Below are 24,884 nucleotides of genomic sequence, written 5' to 3' on the forward strand. Positions count from 1 at the left end.
TGGGTACTTGTAGAACCCATATGTGCATGTGCCTGCTTGAATGTACAGGTAACTGCCAAAATAAAAGAAACACCAACATAAAGTGGCTTAATAGGGTGTTGGGCCACCACAAACTAACAGCTTCAATGCACCTTGGCATAAATTCGACAAGTGTCTGGAACTCTATTGGAGGGATGCAACACCATTCTTAAGAAATGCTATTATTTTTGTCTATTGTTGATGGTGGTGGAAAACACTGTCTCAGGCACTGTTCCAGAATCTCTGTTAAGTGTTCACTTGGGTTGAGATCTGGTGACTGCCATGGCATATGGTTTATATCGTTTTCATATTCCTCAAACTCCTCCCCCAAAAATCTATAAAAAAAACATTCTGTGCCCTGTGGATAGGGACATTGTCATCCTACGGGGCATTGTAGCCAAAAGAATGGCCTGCCCAGCATTTGTATACATGACCCTAAGCATGATGGAATGTTAATTGCTTAATTAACTTGGGAATCACACCTGCTTTCAATATACTTTGTATCCCTCATTTACTCAAATGTTTCCATTATTTTGACAGTTACTTGCATGTTAAACATGGTAGAATGACTGTACACCCCATGTGAGCCTGATGTTTGGTGCCACCCTGTGGCTGACTGCTAGAGCTACAGGTGGGCTGGCCTGGCATAGACTGGCATCATTATTCCTTTGAACCTCAAGTTGTGCATGTGTACTCATAACTGTATTATTATAATTTTTTAAAAGAAGTAGCAGTGTGTTCAGGGCTTGTGTATTCTTGTATGTATGACAGTATGCAGTACTGTATGTATATATCTTTAGGTCTGTTTTTTTTTTTAATCCTCTGCCCGAACTATTTTTTTTACCCACATGTCATTCATGCAACCCCTCAGTATCTGCCATGCTTTATTTCTGGAAAGTTGGTCCCAGCATGGGTCTGTTTTCAAAGATTTAGGCCTACATTAATCATATAGCCATTAATCTCAATGGCCAGCTGGAGTGCTCCTGTATCATTAGGAGCAGACACTCACTCAGTTTGGCTGGCTCTATCACTGTCAATTGAGTTTGCGTATGACCTCTGAGTCAGCATATATAATGGAGTATCGTTTAGGCCTGAACAGACAGACTGATACATGGACAGGCCTATTGCTGCAAATGCCTCCTCGCCTTCTCTCGGAGTCGTGCTCTCAAATTCAGTTGCTTTATTGGCATGAAATACAATTTGTAGATATTGCCAAAGCAGTATAGTGGTACAGCATGTCAGTAAATACAGTACAATGCAAAGAGGATAATGAAGTACAGTTAATTTCAGTAGTGATGATGATGCATATAATCATGCATGTACAACACTACTGCTGTTGTATTGTGTAATCTTTGGTCAATACATTTTTATTAGGGATGCACCGATATGACATTTTTGGCCGATACAGATATTCAATATTTTCCTTGACAAAAAAACAATACCGATAACCAATATTTAAAAATGTAGTGGCCTTAAGCATTCTAGTACAGTTAAATAGTTAAAACACACATGGACGCGGCAGTCTAAGGCACTGCATCTTAGTGTAAGAGGTCCTTTGGTCGAATTCAGGCTATATCACATCTGGCCGTGATTGGGAGTCCCATAGGGCGGCGCACAATTGGCCGGCGCACTAGCGTGGCCCGGGTTTGGCCGTCATTGTAATAAGAATTTGTTCTGAACTGACTTGCCTAGTTAAATAAAGGTTATAGACACACCACACTGACCAAAGTTATTTTGTTGGCATTTACGTGTGTCCCCATTACCAGTAAAACATAATCAAAACCTATTTCTTTCACTTACTTGCTGTGCTGTTTCATTGTTCATTTGTTCAGTCTCAACCAGGATTTCATCATACATGTCAAGCAGTGAAGTTTCAGCTCTGTCTGTCCGTGGCCTCTCTTCCTAGGTGCGCGCTGTCACTGTGTCCATTCCCATCTTGTCCAGCTGTGTATATAACATTTCATGTAAACCCTGTTTCCTGTCTGCATCGAAGTAGCGGCCCTTGTTCCTAACATCGAGCATGGTGGCGACACAGTAAAGAGGGTCATAGAGAATGCCACTGAATCTGTAACGAGTGCGCTGAGAGTCGGGAAGCAAGTTCAGGGAGTGAGTTTTAATGAAACAATAAACACGTAACACAGAAAACGCACCAACATGAAAACAGAGTCAATAACACCTGAGGAAAGAACCAAGGGGAGTGACAGATATAGAGAAGATAATCAAGGAGGTGATGGAGTCCAGGCGAGTGTCATGAGGTGCAGGTGCGCGAGATGATGGTGACAGGTGTGCAGGATAATTAGCAGCCTGATGACCTAAAGGCAGGAGAGGGAGTATGTGACAGAATCGCTTGTTCACAGCCTCAAGCACTTTTTGTAAGTTTTAACCCCACGGTCTGTCGGCAGTTTTGTTGAGCAGGCATTTCAATGCCATGACGGAGGGTATCGCGTCTGCTGCAGACGCAGTTGATCAGCTTATTTCTCGAGTCAATTGTTTGAATGGCGCTAGGAGTGTGTTCATGTTTCCAAGTTTGAAACATGTTCTCAAATGCCATTGAAATGGCAGCAGCGGTATGAGAACCAGCACATTCTTGAGCATGCAATACACCTTTCCTCAGTATGAAATCCTGTGCTGTCAGACTCAGCATGTTCATGGGGCTGACATCGCTGGTCCAAATGTCAGTCGTGAAGCTAATAGCAGTGACTCCCATAGCAAGTAGCTCATAGGTGTGCATTTCAACACTGTAACTCCGGTAGGGCAACATCTGAAAAATAGCACTACTTGGTAGTGTGTACCGGGGCTCGAGGTGCTCGACCAGTCGGCGAAAGCCAACATCATCCATGACAGAGATTGGTTGATTGTCAAGGGCAAGGAATTCCATTATTTTGGCATTAATGGATTTCACTTTTGAATTGTCTCGCTGAAATGTTCTTACTCTTTCAAATGACTGCTCGACTTGGAAGTGTGCACTTAGTATTTTTCTGCTTTTGTTCTGTGTAGTGCTGTATTTTTTCGTGGCATCATTACGTCATCTACCTAATGTTATATAGGTATGCACGTCAGCTTTGACATCGGTTTTGCAAATCGGCGTTAAACTAGACATCGGGCCAATGCTGATGTTGGCATTTTTAGCTAATATCCGACGATTCTGATATGCTCACTGATATATCGTGCATCCCTACATTTTATCATTGATTGATTGAGATATTTTCTTGAAAAAAGATTACTGTGAGAAGTACTCCCAAATAAGATAGAGGTAAAAGTGCATCTCTGTCTCTACCTTATCCTGTCGTGCAGTGACCACTTAGACACTCCTGTTGGTCTGTTTGTTTGGTCTTTTAAAAAAAGACAATCTGGCAGTGGTCACACAATGGTGTCTGTGGTCTGACAGTAAATAGAGTATGGGTCCAAGTCTGAGATTGCATAGTCAACAACACTGGTCCCAAGAGCTGAGCAGTAGATGCACCTTCTCAAAGAATCCCCTCTAGTCCTGCCATTAAGAAAATACAGGCCTAAGGCTCGACAGCGATGCACTAACTCCTTTCCATTTTTGTTCACTACCTTGTAAGGGTTCTGAACAGAACCATTTCTGTTTGTTTCGTTCCACTGTTCCGACCAGCAAAATAAAGTTCTGAACCGGTTCAAACCGATCATTCCCTTCAGTTCCTTTGCATAGGCACTTTGTTGCGTTTTGCCGTGAGAATAGAAAAAAATGCCTGGAATTTAAAATAACATTTTGCATTTAAAATAACGATTCTGTTCGCAACTTGTATGGATCACTTTCGTTCCATTTCTGTTACTTGAAAATTGTTGTTCTTTACCGTTTTTCTGTTCCCTGAACCGGTTCCAACCCCTGATTACTAATGATGGGACTCGGGTATAAGGAGAGCTGTCCAAATACATGTCTATTACCCTCTCGGTCTACATAGGTTCAGAACCTGTTCATTAAAATCCCCACACACAAGCTCTCTTTCTCTGTGTCTTGCTGGCTCTCTCACTCGCTAGCACTCACTAGCTCTTGCTCTTTCTCACTCTCACTATCTTGCTGGCTCGCTCTTGCTCTGTCGCTCTTGCAAAGCAACTTGAACGTAGCTCGTCGAAGTTAGCTAGTCAATCAAGCAACTCTAGCCCAGACGTTAAAGTTGCTATGCAGCTTCCGGTTTCATTTCCAAAATAAAAGTCTAGAACTTGTTTTAGAACAACATTTGATAGCGACGTTATACAAGTACTGTAGATGACGTAGTATAGGCTTGGGCCTTCAGCAAATGACTTGTGTGAGAGCGTTAGACACAGAAGAATCTTGTCTAGAATAACCACCTGAGCTGCAAAATAGAAAGTAAATATGATTTAGGCTAGGCCTATTCCACTATCTAAATATGCCGTACTGTTTTGTGTTATTTAATGGCCAAATAATTACATAATTTATTTTTATGTGGTGATCATGTAACCTAATGAATTGCATTTTTTTCAGTATTTGGGAGAACGGATTGTAGGCCTTATTAGGCATTTTGACTTGTGTTTGGAAATTCCACTCTGTATGTTAGCTTGTCATAGCCATTTGCGTTGTGCAACCCCATCACGCAGAGGCTATAACCATTTCAACAAATGAGACAAAACTATATATTGATTAAGTCTTGGCTATAACCTGTCCTGAGTGAAATAGCCAAGGGGTCCCAAGACTATCTGGGATATGCTTAACACCCTGGCAGTCTACAATCTAAGCTAGATGCCCTCAATCTCACACAAATTATCAAGGAACCCACCAGGTACAACCCAAAATCTGTAAACATGGGCACCCTCATAGATATTATCCTGACCAACTTGCCATCCAAATACACCTCTGCTATTTTCAATCAGGATCTCAGCGATCACTGCCTCATTGCCTGCATCCGGTATGGGTCCGCGGTCAAACTTCCACCCCTCATCATTGTCAAACGCTCCGTAAAACACTTCAGCGGGCCTTTCTAATCGACCTGGCCCGTCAGTCAAGGATGCCTGGTAATTCTTTAAAAGTAATTTCCTCACCATCTTAAATAAGCATGCCCCTTTCAAAAAATGTAGAACGAAGAACAGATGTAGCCCTTGGTTCACTCCGGACCTGACTTCCCTCGACCAGCACAAAAACATCCTGTGGCCGACTGCAATAGCATCGAATAGTCCCCGCGATTCAGGAAGTCAGGAACCAATACACGCAGTCAGTCAGGAAAGCAAAGACTAGCTTTTTCAAACAGAAATTTGCATCCTGTAGCTCTAGCTCCCAAAAGTTTTGGGACACTGTAAAGCCCATGGAGAACAAGAGCACCTCCTCCCAGCTGCCTACTGCACTGAGGTTAGGTAACACTGTCACCACCGATAAATCCACGATAATCGTGAATTTCAATAAGCATTTCTCTTCGGCTGGCCATGCTCAAGGTACTAAAAGATACCATAACCGCCATCGATAAAAGATTGTACTGTGCAGCCTTATTCATTGACCTGGCCAAGGCTTTCGACTCTGTCAATCACCATATTCTTATTGGCAGACTCAACAGCCTTGGTTTCTCAAATGACTGCCTCGCCTGGTTCACAAACTACTTTGCAGACAGAGTTCAGTATGTCAAATTGAATGGCCTGTTGTCCGGACCTATGGCAGTCTCTATGGGGGTACCACAGGGTTCAATTCTTGGGCCGACTCTTTTCTCTGTATATATCAACGATGTCGCTTTTATGCCGTACAACACTCCTTCCGTGGCCTCCAACTGCTCTTCAACGCTAGTAAAACTAAATGCATGTTTTTCAACCGTTCGCTACCCGCACCCACCCGACTAGCATCACTACTCTGGACGGTTCTGACTTAGAATATGTGGACAACTACAAATACCTAGGTGTCTGGCTAGACTGTAAACTCTCCTTCCAGACTCATACTAAACATCTCCAATCCAAAATTTAATTTTGAATCGTCTTTCTGTTCCGCAACAAAGCCTCCTTCACTCACGCCGCCAAACATACCCTAGTAAAACTGACTATCCTACCGATCCTCGACTTTGGCGAAGTCATTTACGAAATAGCCTCCAACACTCTACTCAGCAAACTGGATGCAGTCTATCACAGGGGCCATCGGTTTTGTCACCAAAGCCCCATATACCACCGACAACTCCGACCTGTATGCTCTAATCAGCGGTCCTTCGCTACATAATCGTCGCCAGACCCACTGGCTCCAGGTCATCTATAAGTCTTGGCTAGGTAAAGCTCTACCTTATCTCAGTTCACTGGTCGCGATAACAACACCCACCCGTAGCACGCGCTCCAGCAGGTATATCTCACTGGTCATCCCCAAAGCCAACACCTCCTTTGGCCGCCTTTCCTTCCAGTTCTCTGCTGCCAATGACTGGAACGACTTGCAAAAATCACTGAAGCTGGAGACTTATATTTCCCACACTAACTTTAAACATCAGCTAACTGAGCAGCTAACCGATCGCTGAAGCTGTACATAGCCCATCTGTAAACATCCCATCCAATCTACCTACCTCATCCCCATATTGTTTTTATTTACTTTTCTGCTCTTTTGCACACCAGTATTTCTACTTGCACATCATCATCTGCACATCTATCACGCCAGTGTTAATTTGCTAAATTGTAATTACTTGCTACTATGGCCTATTTATTGCCTTAACTCCTCCGCCATTTGCACACACTGTACAGTCGTGGCCAAAGGTTTTGAGAATGACACAAATATTCATTTTCACAAAGTCTGCTGCCTCAGTTTGTATGATGGCAATTTGCATATACTCCAGAATGTTATGAAGAGTGATCAGATGAATTGCAATTAATTGCAAAGTCCCTCAAAATCTTTTCCACTGCATTTCAGCCCTGCCACAAAAAGACCATCTGACATCATGTCAGTGATTCTCTCTTTAACCCAGGTGTGAGTGTTGACGAGGAAAAGGCTGTAGATCACTCTGTCATGCTGATTGAGTTCGAATAACAGACTGGAAGCTTCAAAAGGAGGGTGGTGCTTGGAATCATTGTTCTTCCTCTGTCAACCATGGTTTCCTTGCAAGGAAACACGTGCCGTCATCATTGCTTTGCACGAAAAGGGCTTCACAGGCAAGGATATTGCTGCCAGTAAGATTGCACCTAAATCAACCTTTTATCGGATCATCAAGAACTTCAAGGAGAGCGGTTCAATTGTTGTGAAGAAGGCTTCAGGGCGCCCAAGAAAGTCCAGCAAGCTCCAGGACCGTCTCCTAAAGTTGATTCAGCTGCAGGATCGGGGCACCACCAGTACAGAGCTTGCTCAGGAATGGCAGCAGGCAGGTGTGAGTGCATCTGCACGCACAGTGAGGCTAAGACTTTTGGAGGATGCCCTGGTGTCAAGAAGGGCAGCAAAGAAGCCACTTCTCTCCAGGAAAAACATCAGAGACCGACTGATATTCTGAAAAAGGTATAGGGATTGGACTGCTGAGGACTGGGGTAAAGTCATTTTCTCTGAATCCCCTTTCCGATTTTTTGGGGCATCCAGAAAAAAGCTTGTCCGGAGAAGACAAGGTGAGCGCTACCATCAGTCCTGTGTCATGCCAACAGTAAAGCATCCTGAGACCATTCATGTATGTGGTTGCTTCTCAGCCAAGGGAGTGGGCTCTCACAATTTTGCCTAAGAACACAGCCATGAATAAAGAATGGTACCAACACATCCTCCGAGAGCAACTTCTCCCAACCATCCAGGAACAGTTTGGTGATGAACAATGCCCTTTCCAGCATGATGGAGCCCCTTGCCATAAGGCAAAAGTGATAACTAAGTGGCTCGGGGAACAAAACATCAATATTTTGGGTCCATGGCCAGGAAACTCCCCAGACCTTAATCCCATTGAGAACTTGTGGTCAATCCTCAAGAGGCGGGTAGACAAACAAAACCCCACAAATTCTGACAAACTCCAAGCATTGATTATGCAAGACTGGGCTGCCATCACAGGATGTGGCCCAGAAGTTAATTGACAGCATGCCAGGGCGGATTGCAGAGGTCTTGAAAAAGAAGGGTCAGCATTGCAAATATTGACTCTTTGCATCTACTTTTTGTAATTGTCAATTATTAGCCTTTGACACTTGTGAAATGCTTGTAATTATACTTCAGTATTCCATAGTAACACCTGACAAAAATATATAAAGACACTGAAGCAGCAAACTTTGGAAATTAATATTTGTGTCATTCTCAAAACTTTTGGCCACGACTTTCTTATTTTTCTATTGTGTTATTGACTGTACTCTTGTTTTTAATTCCATGTGTAACTCTGTGTTTTTTTGTTTGTGTGCACTGCTTTGCTTTATCTTGTCCAGGTCGCAGTTGTAAACGAGAACTTGTTCTCAACTAGCCTACCTGGTTAAATAAAGGTGAAATAAAATGTAAAAACAAATCTATAGCCTATTCTTAATGCGTGCATACATTTTATGTATGGGTGGCCCTGGGAATCAAATCTACAATCCTGCCGTTGCAAATGCCATGCTCTACCAACTAAGATATACAGGACCACCCATAGATAAAATGTACCCTACTTGTGTGTGAACAGGCTGGGCTGTACTAAGGTATGTGTCTGAGTAGAGTGCTCATCTGTTTTACCTTTTTCAATCATAATGAATGAGTCTCTACGAGACACTTTGTGAATTTTTTATCTGTTTTAATGAAATGCAACATATATAAGACCTGCTTTTGGCCAAAGCAGAAATTCAAACTTTTGTTTATTTTTGTATTGTACGGGATCGGTGTTCGTAAACCGGTCCGGTTGTTGCTAACGTGTGCTTATGTGATTAGAATGACGTTGTAAGTAACAGCCAGCTTTCCAGGACATAGATCTGTCTTATGGACAGAAAGCTTAAATTCTTGTTAATCTAACTGCAGTGTCTAATTTGCAGTAGCTATTACAGTGAAAGAATACCATGCTATTGTTTGAGGAGAGTGCACAACAACAAAACACTTTTCACGGCAACTGGTTTGATACATTCACCTCTGAAGGTAAATCATGTACATACATTCAATAATCTTGCTCTGATTTGTCTTCCTGAGGGTCCCAGAGATAAAATGGAGCATAGATTTGTTTGATAAAATCAATTTTTATATTCAAATGTAGGAACTGGGTTCTACAGTTTGAACCCCTGCTGTCTGAAATTTTGCACACACACTGCTTCCATCTGGTGGCCAAAATCTAAATTACACCTAAACTCCTATCCGATAGTATGGCCTTTCTCGTACATTTCAAAGATGATGAAGAAAAAAAAAATATATAGAAAACACATGTTTCTATGTTTGAAATATCTTTTACCAGATCTGTGTTATATTCTCCTACATTAGTTTCACATTTCCACAAACGTCAAAGTGTTTCCTTTAAAATGGTATCAAGAATATGCATATCCTTGCTTCAGGTCTTGAGCTACAGGCAGTTAGATTTGGGTATGTCATTTTAGGCGGAAATTGAAAAAAAGGTTCCGATCCATGCAACATCGCTTTTATTTATATGACAGCAGTTCCAATTATCGTGGTTGCCCGTTGAGAAATGCTGAGCCGCACTGCATTGTGAGGTAGACGTGACCACTGACCAATAAGACCTGCTCACTTGGTGGAAAGATGTCTTTAAAGCGTCTGTATCTAACCACGCTGTACTGTGGGGAGTTTATTTGCAGACTGTATCCCTGGGCAGTGGGCGTTGGAAGGAGAGCTCCCTTTGTCATATCCTGTGGTGATGGTCAGGAGCCAGACTTCACCTCACTCTTAACAGCTGTGAGCACATAAAGAATTTCATCAATTTTAATGAACACAACAGGGTCACCATTGTCACCTTTAGTGGGAGAAGCCATTTCGAATGAAAACAACTCAAAGTATAGTAGTGCTTGGGGACCAACCAATGTTGCTTTGAAAACTACAGAGGAACCATTGTAGAACCACCAATTAACTTTTTTGCTCCCCAGCTGTTCGTTTTTTTTTAATTCAGAGAAGATGAAGAAAGGTGTAGACTGAGTCTGTTAACCTGGACCCAACAAACAGTCATCACCTCAACGTTAAAAAACGTTTCAAAAACCGTGCGAAAACATTCTCCTCGTGTTTGCCGAACCGTATCGCCAAGCAGTGCTGGCTGGATCCTCCTTGGACATTCCTCCTTTAATTAGAGGCAGACTGTTTGACGACGGGATCCCAGTTTGTTGTAGTTCACGTGTCTCTATCTCCCCGCCTTCCTTCCCTCCCACCCTCTCTACTGTCTGGTAGCCTTCCCGTTCTTTTTGCCTCATAAAGAAAAAGCTGCCTAATTAATAACTTTGGCTGTTATGACTGTGTGCTCAGAGTGAAGCCTTCTGCTGAAGCCTGAAAGAAGTGTGAGACTGAAAAAGAGGGAGACAAAAGGAAAGCAAGTATAGACAAAGTTGAATAGTTATGACTCATGGGCAGTGACGGACCAAAAGAAAATAGCCTGCCATTGAGCGGGAGAAAAACAGCTGGTATGGGTTTGTTTATAGTCTGCAGAGAACATTTTTGGAGGGTTAGCAGGCAGGAAATAAAGACCGCACCAAATAAAGAAGAAAATGCTGTCGGCCTGAGAGGGAGAGAGAGAGAGGCAGGAGAGAGGCAGGCAGGCAGGCAGGGAGGGAGAGAGGCAGGAGAGAGAGAGAGGCAGGAGAGAGAGAGAGGCAGGAGAGAGAGAGGCAGGAGAGAGAGAGGCAGGAGAGAAGAGAGGCAGGAGAGAGAGAGAGAGAGAGAGACTAACATAAGTAGGGGACGCACAGGAAACGAGCTCTCCATCCTGCAGTTAAATCTGACCTCTTGGCTCCGGATCAAATGCTCCTCCAGCCGAATACCATGGAGCCTCTGTCCTCGACACGGGGCACTTCCCTGGCCGTCTGAAAGCGGGAGGGAGAGAACATGGGGTAGGGGTATACTGTAAACCCCAATGTTATGTCATTAGTCAAAACTTTTGAGGAAACCCATTGCACTTAATATTTCTGAGTAAAGTTACTTAGTGATTTTGTAGTCGTTACTCAAGCCAATAGTCACTGTGACCAATGTTCCCTCAAAACTTTTCAGTCACTGAGCAAATTTTAGGTCTGCTGAGTGCAAACTTGAACGTTGGGAAAATTCTATGCAACTTTCATTGCGCATTTACTGTGAACACTTTCATTTACTTTTAACAGTGGCTATTTGATCGTAATGTAGGTCTACCACAGTGGCCTACCATCAAAAACAATGGAGAAAATGCATCCCATAACATTTTAACATGGAAATAGCTGCTCCATTGTTCAGCCTACAGTAGCAGCCAATGTGTGGTCTTCAATGTAGGGCTACATTCCATAAGATTTGTAAAAAATAAAATAAAAAAATTCCAGGGTTTGACATTAACCTGTTTATCCACTTGTCCTTCAAACAAGGAGGTGACTGAAAATGTTGTTTGATGCAAGAAACCACTTTACAAAATAAAATCCATGATTATTCCAATACCAATATTACAGAGAATCAGACAAATTATGCTACTCTGCCTATTGGCTACTTAGCTTATTCAAGCCTGTCTCAAAATACAGCACTGCCCCTTAACTGGGCTAATAACTCACTATCTAGCAAACATATGTACAAATGTCCACACATCGCTTACATGTAGCTCTCGCTTTGATCTCAAAATAAGCGCATCTACTAACAACTGCTCATGCTGTAAAAACAGCCCAAAGTGAATGACATAGATCCATGTATTACAATGGTCTATTTGCATATAGACCTACTGCAGCTCTGATTTGGTTATGGGAGACCCGTCTGTGTAGAGTACAGGCCTGAGTCGTGCCTATCAATGCAATAGAATTATACTCCGATGGGTTCTGCCTTCAACGAAATCTCTTGCATAGTTAGTTTTGCATACTCAGTCTTGGATAGTTTGTTTTGTTTTGGTATGGTATGTTGCATTGAAAGTGGCAAATATTGCGTTTTTTTTATTTTTTATTTAACCTTTTTAACCTGTTAGGGCTATGGGGCAGTATTGACACGGCCGGATAAAAAACGTACCCGATTTAATCTGGTTACTACTCCTGCCCAGTAACTAGAATATGCATATAATTATTGGCTTTGGATAGAAAACACCCTAAAGTTTCTAAAACTGTTTGAATGGTGTCTGTGAGTATAACAGAACTCATATGGCAGGCAAAAACCTGAGAAGATTCCAAACAGGAAGCGCCCTCTCTGACAAGTTGTTGTTCATCTTGGCTCTTTTTATTGAAGACTGAGGATCTTTGCTGTAACGTGACACTTCCTACGGCTCCCATAGGCTCTCAGAACCCGGGAAAAAGCTGAATGATATCGAGGCAGCCTCTGGCTGAAACACATTATCGCGTTTGGATAGTGGCTGGTCAGAGTACTCTGAGACTCACGCTTGTGCACGAGGGCACGAGATGTATTTATTTTCTCTCTCTTTGTACGTATACAGGCTTTCCCGGCCAGTCTTGTCTTTAAAATGGTGTAAAATAGTCATATGTTTGAAAAATTGAAGTTTTTGCATTTTTGAGGTATTTGAATATCGCGCCACGGGATTACACTGGCTGTTGAGTAGGTGGGACGCAAGTTTCCCACCTAGCCCATAGAAGTTAACTAGGCAAGTCAGTTAAGAACAAATTCTTATTTGACCACAATTCCCACAGTGAAGGGAAACATTGATAGTATTAACTAATGGTGAAAACTCTAGAAAGTTGAGTGAAGTTCAGTCTCGTGCTTCTCTGCACGGGCTGATATTTCTTCTGTGCGTCAGTCCCGGGGAAGCTGTGCGCCCGGGGAAGCTGTGCGCCCGCGCATGCGCACAGTTTAGAGGGAACATTGACTGTGACCCAGTAGGGGCTCCAGACGCACCCACTAAACCACACCTCCAATATAATTTCCTAGTGTGCCTTGCCTTTTCGAGTGAATTATAGAGTTACCACCTATGATTGTATTTGTTAGTGACCGAGACATAATTGTTGAATTCGTTCATTTTCTGTCCTGTGGCCTTCACTAAGTGAATATTTCTAGGCGAATATTATCATTATAAATATAATTAAACTTTGGTTTACAGGCCACATCAGGCCTGCAAGTAGGGTAATTGTGTTAACTTTCCCAAAATTACCAGATAGAAAACAAAAAACTGTTTGGAGGATTTCCAGCAATCTTCCAACCATGATTCCTGGAAAACCTGGATAAAACAGAAGTTTGCAACGCTACCTTATGCTGGCTTGCAAATGTAATTCCTTTTGGAATCCAGACAGTTAGGATATCCAACAGTTGGAATTTTTATTTAACCGCATAATAACTGAAAGGATTAGGTACAGTGTAGTCTCATCGAGAACCAGGTTTCCCTAAAACGGGAAGCCTGGGGACGTTCATGGCAGAAATATAGCTAAATAGGGGTGGAGACCCGGTGTAAATCAGTGACACCTCGCAATACGTCAAACCAATCAAATACCTTGCTTGGGCGGAACTCCAATAGTGTTCACTAGATTAGTTTTGTATGTGGAACAGTGCATGAGGATGGATGGGAAATCACAGATTGAAACCCTATCAAAATATGTTGAGATATGCTGATTTGTGTGTGTGTAGAGCACACTTCTGGGAAAACAGAATTCAGCCTCCAGGTTGTGTGCAATGTTGCAAACTCTCATACGGAACAACTCTCTGCAAAATGGCTGTCCTTCCCGGTCTGAAAACGGTGACGAACATAACACATAGCACCAACAGGCATGTGGGGGGAGAGTTATTGAAATGTAACATCCAATCCAAATCTTGGACCAGGGGACCATTCAAAACGTTTTTGCAGTACAAAATTCTCCAGACCACCAAGGGAGGCGTGACAGCGACGGGATTATGGAGGTATGGCAACGTGAGAATTGGAAAAGTGTGAGAAGACTACCTAACCCATTTAAACTGGAACAACCATTTGTGACCCGATTCAGGAAACTAGGTGTATGTCGCAAGTCACGACTTCACAGGAGAGCCGTTTGAATGTAATTTTATTTATTTCTTTTATAAAAATGTGTTTTTTGTCTGAAATGCCTTCTCGAACATGTTAACTTTCATGTGCCTTAATAATAACAAACGTGAAAACCATATGGAAATACTTGTTGGTTAAGCCACAGAAAAAGTCAGCAACCTTCCCACTAGCCATAATTGGCTGAAATAATGAGTGGGCTGGACATGCCGAGAGATGAGTTTGGATTGGTCTGCCATATAGAGGGCTTCTGTCTATTTGAGCTTGTCGGTCTGTGTTGGTAATCCTGTTGAACACTGCTTTAAAAAAATGTATTTTGAAGTGTTGCTCTCCCCTTTCTGGAGGATCAAGTTTTGAAATCAGTGGAATTAGAGTATGATAGCTAAAGAGATGGAGAAAACACCTGACTCTGGGTTACATCTTCAAACTAAAGGCAACTGTGGTATGGCATTCCTGACAGGGAGACACGTCCATCATGCATGAGGATGTATACAGGTAAGATAGTCTAGCGTTAGCTAGCTATATTTTCAGATATTAAACGTTTCTAATTTTGATAAAGTGATTTCATTTCAAGCTAAAGTGTACTGTTAGCTAGCTAGCTAACATTAGCTGGCTGGCTCCCTAGCCGACGTTATTATTCATATCCCAGAGCTGTATTAATGCAGGGTAGTAACGACATGATTTGGCACTGTGTTCATTGTTGTTTAACTAGCTAACGTTAACTGGCTGGCTCGTTAGCTAACGTTACGTGACGTGTGTGATCTTAAACGTTGTTTACCTAGCTAGGTTCATTGTTTACCTAGCTAGCTAGCTACATTTCTGAAGCTAAAGTGTACTGTTAGCTAGCTAGCTAACGTTAGCTGGCTGGCTCCCTAGCTGATGTTATTATTCGTTTCCCAGAGATGTTTTCTTTTCAAGTTAGAGCCTAATGTTAGTTAACTAACATTGAACCTAGTTGGTTAGCTCCCAGCTCTGTGGCATTGTTGGCACTGTTCATTGTTGATTAACTAGCTAACGTTAGCTGGCTGGCTCGTTAGCTAACGTTATGTGATGTGTGTACAACACCCATTGAATATGGCCTTTGTCAGTAAACGTCTGCAAAAAAGCGTAATGAAATTGTTGCCAGCAGCGCTGGTGTGACTGTTTTCATGTTATCCAGAGGTAAACAAGTCTTCGGCCAGAGCGTCAAGTGTCCGATCTGAGAGCGAAACGAGGGTGGGGCTAAAGCTTAAGAGGGTGTGAACGATGCTGAATGGGTGTAGACAAAGAAGAGCTCTTCACTGGATACCAAAACATTCAAAGGCAATTTTCTCAAAAGTGAGTTTACAAGTTGATCAACTTTCAAAGCAGAATTACTTTCCCATTGTTCCTCAAATGCAGTGTATGATATACAATTTTGTAGCCCTGAGTCTCTAGTTTTATCCAATGTAAAAAAATAAATAAAATAAAAACATTTCAAATGTTACATAAGTTCAAATCCAGGTGGTGAGACACATTTCAGTAACGGGTGCAAAAAATTTAACTAAATGATTGGATCAGTTTAGAAATTTTATTTATTTATCTTTGAGTAGCATAATCAATATTTTGTTGCCTTACAGCCTGAAATGAAAACACAACATTTGTATTTTTCTGGCTTTATTTACACACAGTAACACACATATCCAAGTGTAAAGAAAAAGAAAAAGAAATCTGAAAATGAATTACAATTTAAAACTGTAAAATACTCTATTTGGATAAGTGAACACCCCCCTTAGAATTGCAATTGCATAACCGACCACCTTCCTGATCACAAATCAAGCTAATTGGCTTCCATCTATGATCAATCGTAGTGACTTTAATTAGTTCAGGATAAAAGCAGTTGTTCATAGAGGACTCCACTGCTTAGTAGTGCAATTCAAAGCAAAGAATCCACGATGGGCAGGAAGGTACTTTCAAAAGATCTACGAGATAAAGTTGTGGAAAGGCACAAGTCAGGGGATGGATATAAAAAGATTTCAAAGGCTTTGTCCCTCGGAGCACAGTTAAGACTATTATTAAGAAGTGAAAGGCGTATGGCACCACCCAGCCCTGCATAGATCAGGCCATCCCTCCAAACTGGATGACCGGGCAAGGAGGAGACTGATCAGAGGCTACCAAGAAGCCAATGGCAACTTTGAAGGAGCTTCAGGCCTTTATGGCAAAGACTGGTCAATGTGTGCAAGTGACCACAATATCACAAGTGCTCCACTAATCTGGCCTCTATGGGAGAGTGGCAAGAAAAAAAAAATCCTCAAAAGCCACATCAAGTCTCGTTTGAGCTTTGCCAAAAGCACATTGTAGATTCCGAGGCCAAGTGGCAAAAGTTGCTGTGGTCAGATGAGACCAAAATTGAACTTTTGGCCTGAATGCAAAACAATGTTTGGCGAAAACCCAATTCATCTTTCCACCCAAAGAACACCAAGCCTACAGTAAAGCATGGCTGTGGTAGCGTCCTGTTGTGGGGGTGTTAATCTTCAGCAGGGACTGGATAGAATGGAAAATGGACAGTGCAAAATACTGATAGATTCTTGAGGAGAAGAGGGCTGCAGGTTATTACTCACATGCGCCGAATACAACATGTGTAGACCTTACTGTGAAAAGCTTACTTGCAAGCCCTTAACCAACACTGCAGTTCAAGAAAGAGTTAAGAAAATATTTACCAAATAAACTGGGAAGATGGTTTACGTTTCAACATGACAATGACACAAAGCACACCGTCAAAGCAACCATACAGTGGCTGAAGGACAAGAAGGTGAATGTCCTTGAGTCGCCTAGTCAGAGCCACAACCAAAATCCAATCAAGAATCTGTGGAATGACTTGAAGAGTGCAGTCCATGAGCGGTCACCATGCAATTTGACTGAGCTTGAACAATTCTGCAAGGAAGAATGGGCAAATATTGCACAATATAGGTGGGCAAATATTGCAAAGTTAGTAGAGTTGTATTCAAAGAGACTCATGGCTGTAATTAAAACAAAAGGTGGTTTCACCAAGTATTAACTTGGGTGTTCACTTATCCAAATAGGGTATTTTACTGTTTTACTTTTAATACATTTTCAGATTTTAGAAACATTTTGCACTTGGATATTGTGGGTTACCGTGTGTAAATAAAGCCGGAAAAAGTCCTATTTTTGTGTTTTCATTTTAGGCTGTAAGGCAACAAAAGGTGAACATTTTCAAAGGGGGTGGTGACGTTCTATACCCACTGTACATGCAAACATGTTTTTAGGATGTTCTTGGGATGATGTGTCCTGGTCCCCTGGAGGTTTTGTCTAGTTCCCAGTTTGTCCCAGGGACATCCCAAAGGACATTTTTAGGACATAAGATCAGCATACCCCAAATCCAGATGTTGTGAGTTTAAATCCCAGGTGGGGTCATATTGAAAAGTCAGTTAGTGGTCATGCCAAATGTAATCATATTGATATAAGAGTTATACACTATATTTTAGCTGAACAGCGTTCCACTTACCTTAAAACCCCCATACCATTGAACTTTACTTTATAATGGTTTGGCACACCTGGGACCATCAAGTGACAAAAACCTCCGGGGACCATGACACAATGTCTTAAAAACCTCTTTGGGGACGTTTTTACACAAGGTCCTGATCACTTTAGGGGACCTGGTACGTCCTAACAAATGTTTGTTTGCAGAGAAATTTCCCTTGGGACCATCACACAACGTCCTAATGACTAGTAAAATGAAAGTTCTGAGAACATCCTACAAAGGTCCGGACATAGTCCTCAGTGACGTCCTGGTAACTTACAGGGAACTAGACAAATGTCCCTCAGAGAATGTTCCCTTGGGACAATCATGTGACGTCACCTTGATCATCATGAAACGTTCCCTTGTGTTCATTGAATGTCCCTTGGATAACGTCCTATGAGAACCAAATACAATTAATTTCATAACGTTCCCTAATGGACATCAAAATATCTTATAACATTATATTCCGACCAAACAGGGAGCTGTATTGAACGTCCTCTTATGGTCCTGAGGTTAACGTTATGTTTCAATGTTCCTAGAGTGGGATAATGTCTCGCTGAAACCCTTAAAGGGACATAATGGGAACGTCATCGAATGTCCTTAGGCCATCCTGTTTGCTGGGAACCCAGTTTTAGACTGAACTGAACCATACCAGAGAGAGGGAGGCAATGCAAGAGTCATATCTTTGCCCTAAATCTGTCCACGTTAAGCAGAGCCTTAATTATTAAGCTGGTGAGATTTTTTTGTATGGGGGTAATGAATGTCAAATTTAGTCAAGATTAACACAAATTACTATATGTGAGGTTTATTTTATGTAATATAAGTTGTGTAATACCTAGGTTGTGTACTAATATATGTGTGAGGCATGTGACATACTGGCAACTTTAAGAAAAAACACTATCTCTGTTGAAATTCAAGACGGGCTATGCATATTCATCACATCGATGAATTTAAAATGCCTTCGCCATATAATTCCTTATCGAATATTCAACTCCCCCTCATCTTTATATCAAAGTTGTGCCTGTTGTTCACATGCGTATCTATCCTCTCATTGTGGGAGGGGGGTGTTGACATGAGTCTCCACTCTAAGGCAATGCGGTCTTACAGAAAGTCCTGTTGAATATTTTTGTGATCATTATAATTTTGCTAATCCCATGACTGCAATGTGTGTCTTCAAATTGAGGAGTGTTATTGTAAATTTTTTGGGACGACACGATGTTTGCAAAGTCAGAATGGAAGTGAAATAGTACCCCCCTTCACCCCCCAATGGATGCAGATGCAAAGTGTTCCTCAAACGTGTGACACTTAATAGGCATGCCATTAAAGAAAGTGATTTTAGTTTTTACAATATTGGTTCAAGTTATTACACTATTGATAATTTTTTTTTACCACTTTAATGTAATAATTATTTAATTATGCACAAAAACTTTAGCGTTGTGTTCAGCATATTTATTACATTATATATACAAAAGTTATTACATATGTCAGTTATTACATTATCAGTTGCGACAGGGTATACAGTGTGTAGAGGGTGAGGGAAAGGGAGGGCAGGGGAGGTAGTGAGACAGGGGTTAGAGGAAAAGGGAGATGGGCAGAGATTGAAAGGGAAGGAGAGCTGGAATACCAGGAATTACCAAACTGTCAGCATCAGCCATCCAGCAAGAGAAGGAGTAGAGCCAGAGCGACAGAAGGAACAGCTCATCCTTCCACTGCACACACACACTAACGTACAAACATTCATGTGCACCACAAGCAAATACACAAACTCTCTTAAATAACTCACCACACATACTGAGTCAAACGCTCCGCTGCTCCCCACTTTCCTTTTCTCTCTTCTGGAGCTGGCTGCTCTGAGACCAGGTCGCTACTATTTTTAGCCCCACGATGGAGGGGATGGATAAAGGAATGGGTGGAGAAGAGCGGGAGGGAGAGGTGGAGGGGAACTTGTTTTAGAAGGTCTGCTATAGAGACCTTGCTGCTTTGCATGGAAGACTGTCAGAGTACTCTTACAAACTCGACGTAAGTTGACATACCTTGGCTACTGAACACTGGGCAGTATTGAGATAATCTCAGCCAACCTCAGAAAGCTGCCAGACAAACTAACAGTCCCTCAAAGCGCTTTCCTCTGGATTTGATCATTGTTTAGGTTTCTTTAGATTTTTTTCCTGTGTTGTGTCGAGGAACTAAAGGAGCTTATGTGGAATGCCCCGCGATGGAATGTAGCCTGGCTACAAAAGTTCATCTTTTCCTTTCCCGGGATTGGGATCGGTGGACGCACAGTGTTCCCCCTCCGGTGGTAGACCTGGGACTCCCGCTGCTCTGATACTGTCAGGCCACAGGAGAAGGCACCTCTGAGGATTTAAAAACAGACATTCATACACGGAATTCGGGATGCGGCGTTTCGACAAGCTCAAAAAGTCGTTCCCTTTCCTGGCACACTTCCATGTGTACGGAGTAAGTCTACTTATTTCCTCTTGTTGGCAAGTTGTTTTGATATTGGTCATATGGTAATGAAATGAATGGGTATAGTCGTGGCTGGTCTGGTAATAGAATTGTGAGTGTATCCAAGGCATTTCTACCAAGGTGGAGGAAGTTGGGTGAAGATAAAGTTCCTCAAATGAAAGATTTTTGGGTCACCTATGCTTGTATGGGTCTATCCTATGTCAGTGTACGCACCTGACACAAACATTCAGTGGCATGTTTAAACATTGATATATGCAGTGGTAGGCTGAACCTGTCCACATCCAATGTATTTTTGATATGTAAGATCAATTAACATTACTAAGCCTGGTTTCAGTGGCAATCATGTTTTGGTTAGAAGCCAGACAATCCTTGGTTTCCTCCTGGAATTACTAGAGCTGTGTTTGAAAACCCATACTAACAAACTTAGAGTATATACACACCACATTCTATTAGTTAATTTTAGTATATTGTAAACAAACGGTATCCTTTCAGTTGTGCGTACTATGGCTTTGCCTGTCTACAGGAAGTTTGCTGTTGCTATGCAACCTCTTGCTAGCTTGAAGCATAGCAAATTACTAACTAGACTTTGGGTGTGTTTGTCAATTCAATATGGAGTGTCAGAGTGCACTCTGGGCGTTCGTAAATTCAGGGCGTTGTCAGATTGTCCGTTCAAAAATTCTGAGCGTTTCGCTCTCGGAGCATTCAGAGCGCACACTGGACACTTTGGCCGAGGAGTAGGAGGGTTGATCCGAGCGTTCTGATCGGCAGTCAAGCACCCAAGCTAACTGGCTAACTACTGTCAGACACAAATGAGACATTTTACTCACCCTAACAGAGCTGGTTAGACTGTTCATGTAATCCAGAGGGTTGGTGACTAACTGTGCTGTTGGCAACAATTTAAATTTAAAAAAAATTGCCGACGTTTACTGACACCGGCCACATTCAATGGGTGTTGAGCGTTCGTAAATTCATCAGTTATTCTGCGCTCTGCCTCTGGCAGTCAGACGAGAGTGCTCTGAAATCGGAGTAGATAGCCAGAGCGAATTTACAAACGGACCCGAACGACTATACCACTTAGCTAAGCTATGAATGATGTCAATAAACGTTGGGTAGTTAGCATAAAGTAAATATACTGGCAAGTTCAATGTACTAGTTGCCAACTAACAACGTTACTGTAAGTTGGTGGCTAACATACCCGGTACATACTGCTGCAGTAATGATATGCGGTTCGTAAGGATAGCGTAGCTAACAAATTGTCAGCCAACGTGTAACTTTATTCCATTGCTCAACATTTTCTTAACATTTGTCATAATTAGTTAAAGCAAAGAATTTGTATCCGCACTCGTCGGACTTCGGCTGCATATTTTACGCCATTTTCTTATTAAAATCTGAAAAGTGAAGCCAGAATTGCATTATGGGCCCTAAAAGCACAGAAATAGTGTCCACTGCATGTATACTTCATATTTTGACGAATTTAGTACGACATCCGGGAACTTTTTGCGAAACTATCTATATCCATACTATGAGTGTTATGAATCCCTTTGGCCCTGCAGTCTAGGGGGGATGGAAACGAGACCCGTAACATAACTCATGCAAATTATAACAGTGAAAAGGAACAGTGAGAACAAAAACCACAGACAACTTAAGTCTACCTTCAAACACTCATGGTTTATTTTTAAACATGCGGTAAAGGGGGGCGGGAAAAGGGGCTGAGCTGGACCCAAGGAAAGAAATACGTTTTCAAAAACACCCCTAAGCTAGTCTACCTGCTTCAACAACAGCTAGCTCACTAACCAATAAAATACAGCGGGTGGTCCACCCAGTTCTAACTAGTGTTCTTTAGACAATATTTACCTACAGGTAGTGTATGCCCAAGGGCGACTTGTCTTGGTACCCACTTTTCCCACCATCAAACAAACAGTCAAACGCCATAACAAAACAATACTCACAGACAAAGTGACATGAAGTTGCAAAAACCAAAAGAGAGATCTCCAGAGAGAACTGATTGGGATACTTTTAAACCAAGGGAAAGGGGATGTGATTGGGTAAGAGAAAAGGAGTGGGTGTCTTCTGATTGCCGACTGATTGGTGACTGATTGGCGACACCTGTGAATAGGGGAGAAGGAAAGAAAATACACACACAGGATACCTGTATCCGTAACAATGAGCAATAAGCAAACTATATACTTAATTTACTTTACAAATAGTACGGTTAGTGTGGTTAGTACACTATTCGTACACAGCTTAGATCTTTTGAACGTAGGCAAATCTCACTGTAGTTCTAGTGTACGGTTAATGTTGGCAGGGCTGGACAATACGGCCTTAATCATTTTTACTTATCGGCAATTTCACAATATAAACTGAGTATACAAAACATTAAGGACACCTGCTCTTTCCATGACAAATACTGATCAGGTGAATCCAGGTAAAAGCCCTTATGGATGGCACTTGTTAAATCCACTTCAGTCAGTGTAGATGAAGGGGAGGTGGCCGCCTAAAGAAGGATTTTTAAGCCTTGTGACAAAACATGGATTGTTTATGTGTCATTCAAAGGTTGAATGGGCAAGACAAAAAATATTTAAGTGTCTTTGTAACTGGGTATGGTAGTAGGTGCCAGGTGCACCAGTTTGTGTCAAGAATTGCAATGCTGCTGGGTTTTTCCACACTCAACAGTTTCCCTTGTGTATCAAGAATGGTCCACCACCCAAAGGACATCCAGCCAACTTGACACAACTGTGGGAAGTATTGGAGTCAACGTGGGCCAGCATCCCTGTGGAACGCTTTTGACACCTTGTTCTGTCCATAGCCAACGAATTGGGGCTGTTCTTAGGGCAAAAGGGAATGGTGCAAATCAATATTAGGAAGGTCTTCCTAATGTTTGGTATACTCAGTGTATATCTCGATTAAATACAAAAATAAAAAATGATTTCTCTAAATAGGCTTTGATGTATTTTTGCAATCACTGATCTGGGTTTTTAATTTTGTAGCAGGCATTATAGAAAATGAACACAGGCATTATAGAAAATGAACACAGGCATTATAGAAAATTAACACAGGTCTCATAAACAATCTCTCAAACCCAAGCCCACGTGCTAGCTCAGCCAGCTAATCTTTATATATTTAAAGTCCAGCCATCTATTTGCTAGCTAACAAGGTAGAACAGTTTAATAGTTATGAACAATGTTCCCTCCAATTTTTACGGCAATGAGTAAAATTTCAGGTCTGCTGAGTGCAAACTTGAATGTTCTGAAAATTCTGTGCAACTTCCAGCACACGTTTACTGTGAACACTGAGCTGTACCCACTTTAATTTACAATTTCAGACAGTGGTAATGGAGGCTACTGTGGCTCTTTGATCATAATGTAGACTTACCAGAGTGGCCTACCATCAAAAACAATGGAGAAAATGCGTCCCATAACATTTTAACATGGAAATAGCTGTTCTATTGTTCAGCCTACTGTAACAGCCAATGTGTGGTGTTCAATGTAGGCCTACATTCCATGAGACTTTAGAAAAAAACATGCAGGGTTTGACATCCTTATTTATCCACCTGTCCTTCAGGCAATGAGGTGACTGAAAATGTTGCTGTGTTGTTTGATACAAGAAACTTTACAAAATAAAATGTATTATTTCCATACCATTATTACAGAGAATTACAGACAAATTATGCTGCCTGTTGGCTACTTAGCTTATTCAAGCCGGTCTCAAAATACTTTTCAAGGATGTCTGGAAATGTACACCTTTTTTGCTCTCGTAGGAAGCAATCACTGCCCCTTTCCTGACTACAAATGATCTATAACTGGGCTAGTAATTCACTAACTAGCAAAGCATATGAACAAATTTGCACACGTGGCTCATGCTGTAAACACAGTCCAGTTCAAAGAGAATGAAACAAATCCTTGTATAGCAATGGATATTTGCATATAGGCCTACTGCAGCTCTGATTGGTCATGCCGCACCGGTCTGTGTAGAGTACAGGCTGAGTTGTGCATGTCAATGCAATAGAATCTTACTCCGATGCATTCAGCCTACAAAAAAATGTCTTGCGTAGTTCATTTTGTTTCGGTATGTTGCATTGAAAGTGGCTAATATTGCGTTGATTTGATCCCAGTTCCCACAGTAAAGGGAAACATTGATAGTGTTAACTAACTAGAAAGTTGAGTGAAGTTCAATCTGATATTTCTTCTGCGTGGCGGTACCGGGGAGCTATGCACCCGCACACGTGGGAACATTGGTTATGAACACACCCTTCTGTCCGTCTTCAACTGTTTGAACAGCATGCTAGCTTGTCCACTTTGTGAAGATGTTGAAATCAAGTGGCCTACCTTATTTCACAGAATGAGAACGAGTTGCCAATTCCTTATATAATAGTTTTTTATGCTCATTGCACTTTTTATAAAACAGACTATACAGCTAGTATAAGTCTGGCTAAAATGCTGCTAGCAGTACGTGGTACCGGAATGTCGCTCACAACAGAAACTGAGCATTCATTTTCCAGAATCAATCAACCCATTTTAGTAGGGTCTGCTCTTCACACAATTTGAGGAGTTGAAACATAACCTTTCTAACAATACCCTTTTTAACTTCTCTGTTACAGTAAAATAATGTCTCAATGTGTTTCGGTGTCCATATGACGGATTCTGTTGGACCAAACCTGAAATGCAAATAACAAGTTGAAGCTGCTTGTTGTCAGAGAGGAAGTGATCTTTAATCTTTGTTGCTCTGAATGGCAGGGGGAGAGGGTTTGATATCTGTGTGCAAGTGAGAAGATACACAGAAAAGGAGTGAAGGAGACGATCAAAAAGTCAACATGAGATCAAGCGGACATATAAGCTCATAAAAACTAAAAATAAGAAAAAAACTTGATTCTTGCGATACAGGCGTTTGGAATATTGCGCAAAATTAACTCGATATACTGCCCCGGGCCAAAATGTAAATTAGCTTGGATTGCATAA

The 24,884-nt window shown here is 41.7% G+C and overlaps 1 protein-coding gene across 5 annotated transcripts in view; it reads left to right on the forward strand.

The window, feature by feature from the left end:
• The window catches only part of LOC106568689 (activated CDC42 kinase 1), a 177,292-nt gene that overhangs the window by 72,490 nt on the left and 79,918 nt on the right, over window positions 1-24,884 (forward strand). For 2 of the 5 annotated variants that reach the window (XM_014139247.2, XM_045693832.1), the window contains exon 1: window positions 19,056-19,920. The exons of 2 other annotated variants lie outside the window; for them this stretch is intronic. In XM_014139247.2, coding sequence (XP_013994722.1) covers window positions 19,858-19,920 — 63 coding nt within the window. In that variant the 5' untranslated portion in view covers window positions 19,056-19,857. Of the gene's footprint in view, window positions 1-19,055; window positions 19,921-24,884 lie in introns of those variants that run through there. One more of the 5 variants, XM_014139249.2, reaches the window with a different exon arrangement.

Source organism: Salmo salar, chromosome ssa14 (assembly GCF_905237065.1).
Source record: "Salmo salar chromosome ssa14, Ssal_v3.1, whole genome shotgun sequence".
In the NCBI taxonomy this organism is placed as follows: domain Eukaryota; kingdom Metazoa; phylum Chordata; class Actinopteri; order Salmoniformes; family Salmonidae; genus Salmo; species Salmo salar.